Here is a 4,998-nt window from a genome sequence, read left to right as displayed (position 1 = left end):
GTAGCGTCTAGTGTCCATTTCCGATTTGGGTACTTTCATAACGTCCCGCTGTTTTGTACCATCGCATTTATCTAGGAATATTCGAGTCCATCCTTATAATAAATCTCCACCTAAACAATACCTCAAAGGAAGAAACGGTTTCGGTGACTGTCATTTCTTAGCTATTTAACAGACCTTCTCTTATAAGAAACCTCTGTCAACCAACCAATCCGTGGGCAAGTCATTTTTGGCAATGTGAATGTTCTTCGCTAGCAATCTTCCAGCCCTCGAACAAGACAATGCCCTCGCGAGGTAACACTTCACAAGGGACCGAACAACGATTTTATTATTGGGTGACTGTGTGGGTGACTAAGTGAGCTGAGTCTGGCTAATCTATAACAAGCCGGGATACTACGGATGATGGTCATCTTATAGTTGAATCGTGAAATCTGTGCCATGATATTCGGAGGGTTTCTGTTCTGACTGGCTCACAAAACAGCTTGTCTCTCATTTTACACCTAATCAAAATAGGGTAGAGCACCTGGAAGACTGTGCACACTTGTTATGAAGTCAGGTGTGGCGTGTGTGTGAGGCGTGAGGTGTGTGTGTGTGTGGAGATATCAAGAAACAGTGGGACAAAAGTTCTAATTTAAAGCGGCAAATGTTTCGTGGCTCAAGTGGTTAGAGCATGAATCACTGACGGGGCAGGTCCGTGGTTCAAACCCGACCTCTGCCTCTCGACTTCCCCTGTCTAGGCTTGGGCAACTTGGCAGTGTCCCAGCCCTTCGGATGACATGGCAGCTAGGCACCGGAAGGGTGTTACAGCTGAACGATTTTTTCATGTTTCGGAACCATTGTGGATCAGTCTACAATTCATTCAGCTCGACTCAGGAAATCTCGCAATGTGGTTGTTAAACGGTTGTGTATAGGTTACAGTGCTCAGATAGTACGTAGGCTTCAGACTTTATCTCCATCCAAACAATACCTCGGGACACGGCTGTCTTTATAAAGGCGAAGTGCTGTATTTAACTTGTGTTAACTGATATTGATATTGCGTTGCCTTCTAGTTGGTCTTATGCATTGTGTATGGCTTCATTTTAGTCGACTGAAGAACTGAAACCACCATCCTATCTGCAGTACATCATCCTCATGGCTTGCAAGGCCTTTGTAGAGGAAAAAGTAAGAAGTTTTCCAGTGGATAGTGACATCCTTGGTTTGATCGTTCGTTGCACCTCTTTTTAGATTTCGTTCTTTTGATGTCAAAATTCTGTTACTGGGTAATGGGCCATACACTGAGTTTTGCAGTCACTTTTAAAAGACAGTTCTTTGGGAACGTAAAAAAACTGGTCTCTATATAGAGGAGTATTTTCCTTGCGCAACAACAGGACTTAGGATGTACTTTGCTTCATTTTGTGTTATTTACTGCATATGATTGGTCGGTTATTTACTCTGTCAGAACTCAATAACCGTAGTGTCGTTCCTACACGCTTACCATATGACCGTATTTTGAGATTTACTCATGAAGGCTCCAATTTTTGCACAGGACCCTTATTGAGAACACACTGGGATACCAATTCATCAGCTGTTTATGAAAATCGCATTTTAACGAACTCAGTTCCTCATAACCTTGCTAGGTTCGCCAGTTAACAACTGAGGCATTCGCGCCTCAGCCACTTCATATCCCCTAATATGCCTTCACCTACGCTAACCCATCACTCCTTGTTACGCACTTTTTGACCTTTTATCCCTCCTTATCTCTACTTAAACCACTCCAATGCAGCGGTAGTTACAGGCGTAGTCTCACAATTACCTTGGTTTATGGCAATCTTGCCCCGCTGTAGGGTTGATATTGGTCTTCGGCTATAGCCTGTACATATATGTAGATGGGACGGCTTCTTGGACGCCTCATTTCACAGATTCAACATGTGTGAATTCGTCCGACATCCTCGTTGTCGTGTTCCCCCCCCCTCCTTGTCTTAGGTCGACGCTGCAGTCGTGGAAGTCGGACTTGGCGGTCGTTACGATACACCAACTTAGGCGTAGTCTCACAATTACCTTGGTTTATGGCAATCTTGCCCCGCTGTAGGGTTGATATTGGTCTTCGGCTATAGCCTGTACATATATGTAGATGGGACGGCTTCTTGGACGCCTCATTTCACAGATTCAACATGTGTGAATTCGTCCGACATCCTCGTTGTCGTGTTCCCCCCCCCCCTCCTTGTCTTAGGTCGACGCTGCAGTCGTGGAAGTCGGACTTGGCGGTCGTTACGATCACACCAACTTTTTTTCGTGAGTTGTTGAGAAAATGTTTTCTGATACTGTTTCTCATTTCACAGTTTTGACCGAATTCGTAGCATTATTTAACTGTGTAATGAGACTTCCTGAAAAATGGAATTTTGTCACAAGGCTGGTCCCATAAGACCAAGAACCCTTCATCTAATAGTTTTTCCTACCGCAAGGAAACACCAGCATCTAAGACAATTTCCGCGGCTCACAGTCAATCCTACTAAAATCCCCCGAGGAACCCCCTCAACCAAGCAATGTACACTTCTGGGTTCCCGGAATAGCTGACTAACCTCCTCTGCTGAATTCTCAGAAGCTGATCAAAGAAGACTCGGCTCACTCCTGGTAAAGTTTCGGTTTATTGAAGTAAACAGCACTTTTCGCCGCTCTTCTCATGCTCTGTTGGATGATGAAGTGTGCCAGCTTGTGATGGCCAAGTATGTAATCAGCTCCGCTATGCTTGCTCTCGGTAGATCTTTGATTGTTCGAAGCTGCCGATTGGTTTTCACTTCAACATTTCGAGCAATAAATGTTGCTAACTGGGTGCTCAAACCCCCGGTTTGCCTTTACTGTAAAGCTCTGATGACCGCATAGAGAGCGATTCCTCGAATGCCTATCACTCTTGACCGATAATGTTGTCAGCTTGTGGGCCGATAATCTTACCTGAGGTTCTGCGCAGCCTGACGAACCCTCATCTTCCTCCTGGAGAAAACATCACAACGACAACACCTAGTTTTACCGAGCGATAAAAACAGCCGTTGTCGCAAGCACTGCTGCTATACAATCTTGAGATGTCAACGGGCTTTCCCGGTTTGCCTACGCTGGGATCTGTATGCGACCATTTTGCCCGCAGACAGTATTTCAGTACTGTTATCTGTGAAACCATATAACTGAGGCCAGAGTACTCTGCCACATTTTATTCTGAAATTTTTCTAAATTGTATTTACCATAGTTCATCTGCTCTGCCAAGGTCTACCATTGTAAGGATGCACCGGAAAAGTTTATATTTATACTACTGACTGGCCAATCCTTACATGAAAATACCTTACTACCTAACCCTTAAAAAACCCTGCAGAGTGTATCAGGTTTATGCATCGTTGGACAAAGAAGCTCGAACATTTTCGGAACATGACAACCACTGTTGACTAACTTTAAAGACTAATTTGGTTGGAATTAGTCAGAACTTGGATTTTTCGAAAGAATCTTAAAACGGTTCAATTAAAGATGAATCAGAAAAAATAGAGGAATATGCAGTCATGTGTTTACAACCAGTCGGTAGCTTGAATTCCGTTGCACCACGACTAAAGCATAGGTCAAAGGCGCAGTCGGAAAACTGCGATCGACCGACTGCACTCATTCTCGTCGAGCGAATTGACTCCAGTGCACCCTTGAGCGTGACGAACCTTAGTGGCTACATCCAACTCTCGGACTAGAAAAATCGTTCAACTGTAACATCCTTTTGGTGCCTAGCTGCCATGCCACCCAAAGGAAGCACGAGGGCTGTGATACTGCCAGGTTGCCCAAGCCTAGACAGGTAAGTCGAAAGGCAGAGGTCGAGTTCGAACTACGGACCTTCCGGTCCGTGCTCTAACCACTGAGCCATCTCGCTCCCACTCCCGTACATCATGCCTGCAGATAGTGTTTTTAGCGAAAGCGGTTGGAAGTAAGCTCTGGTGATGATTTGACCGAACAAAAAGAACTGGCATGCCGGCCCGTGAAGTGAGACCGTGTAATTGTTACTCTGTCTCACTTAAAGTAGTAGACATGTCGAACTTGCCGGAGCAAAGAATGGCGAAGCACGACATTATGAAAATGAATTTGGCACAATATTGGAGACCATATGCAATAGATTCCGCCTTAAAAGTACTTTTCACAGTTTTCCACATCTTCGTTCGTACACATACTATATATATATATATATATATATATATACTGCGCATAGCTTACTATAGTCCGCTATGGGATCAGCTTATTTTCACTGGGCTTTGCACTGTAGTAGTGACTTAAGTTGAGAATGAGAACTGGCGGTAGAGCGAAGTCTCATTAACACCCTTATACCAGCCTACAAACGCTCCTTTCAATCAAAGAAGTCAAACCTGAGTCGTAACGATTCATCTGCACAAAGCCATTTCGTACTTTTAGCGGAACCCTCATAACTGTTTCCATTTCCATCTGACACAGCTATGGGACAATACCGCTAACTAAGGGTGCTAAGTCTCCTTCCTGTTAACGAGCGCAGCAGGAAATAATCGAATGCTGCCAATGTAACTTATGTTGTCACCTCCCTAATCTAACACTAGTATAATTCCCCCAACATTTCATCCCTCTCAGTTTCCATCGTGTTAGGCCTTTTGTTTCACATTTCAGAAATCCCTGTGTCACTGTCGTAACGAGCCTTAGCCTCGAACACACTGAAGTTCTTGGGAATACGATTGAAGAGATCGCGGGGAAGAAGGCTGGGATCTTCAAGGTGAGTTAAAGCGGCGGTTAGTGGATATCGAGAGCGTGCACAGGCCTATACAGACTAAACGGGTTTACGCGTCTCGGTTTGATGTTCACGCAATTCGGGTGGTTTTTATGGAACGCAGGAGATTGAACTGCTTCATTCTTCTCTCCATTATCTAAGTTTTAGTGAATCAGTTTGGTTGCCCATTTCCCCAGAATGCACCAAATGGGGGAAAAAGTACATTCACTCTAACCCAAGCCGTAGTTTATATATATATATATATATATATA

General features: G+C 44.3%; 1 protein-coding gene across 1 annotated transcript in view; it reads left to right on the top strand.

The window, feature by feature from the left end:
* Nucleotides 1–4,998, top strand: part of T265_00411 (hypothetical protein) — a gene marked incomplete at both ends in the record, with an annotated part of 42,748 nt that overhangs the window by 12,888 nt on the left and 24,862 nt on the right. The window contains 3 exons of the mRNA XM_009164184.1: nt 1,081–1,158; nt 2,207–2,268; nt 4,630–4,732. Of these exons, the coding sequence (XP_009162448.1) occupies nt 1,081–1,158; nt 2,207–2,268; nt 4,630–4,732 (243 nt within the window). The remainder of the gene's footprint in view (nt 1–1,080; nt 1,159–2,206; nt 2,269–4,629; nt 4,733–4,998) is intronic.

Source organism: Opisthorchis viverrini, assembly GCF_000715545.1.
Source record: "Opisthorchis viverrini unplaced genomic scaffold opera_v5_4, whole genome shotgun sequence".
Lineage (NCBI taxonomy): Eukaryota > Metazoa > Platyhelminthes > Trematoda > Opisthorchiida > Opisthorchiidae > Opisthorchis > Opisthorchis viverrini.
Note: the sequence above shows the minus strand (reverse complement) of the source record. Positions and strands in the feature narration are given on the sequence as shown.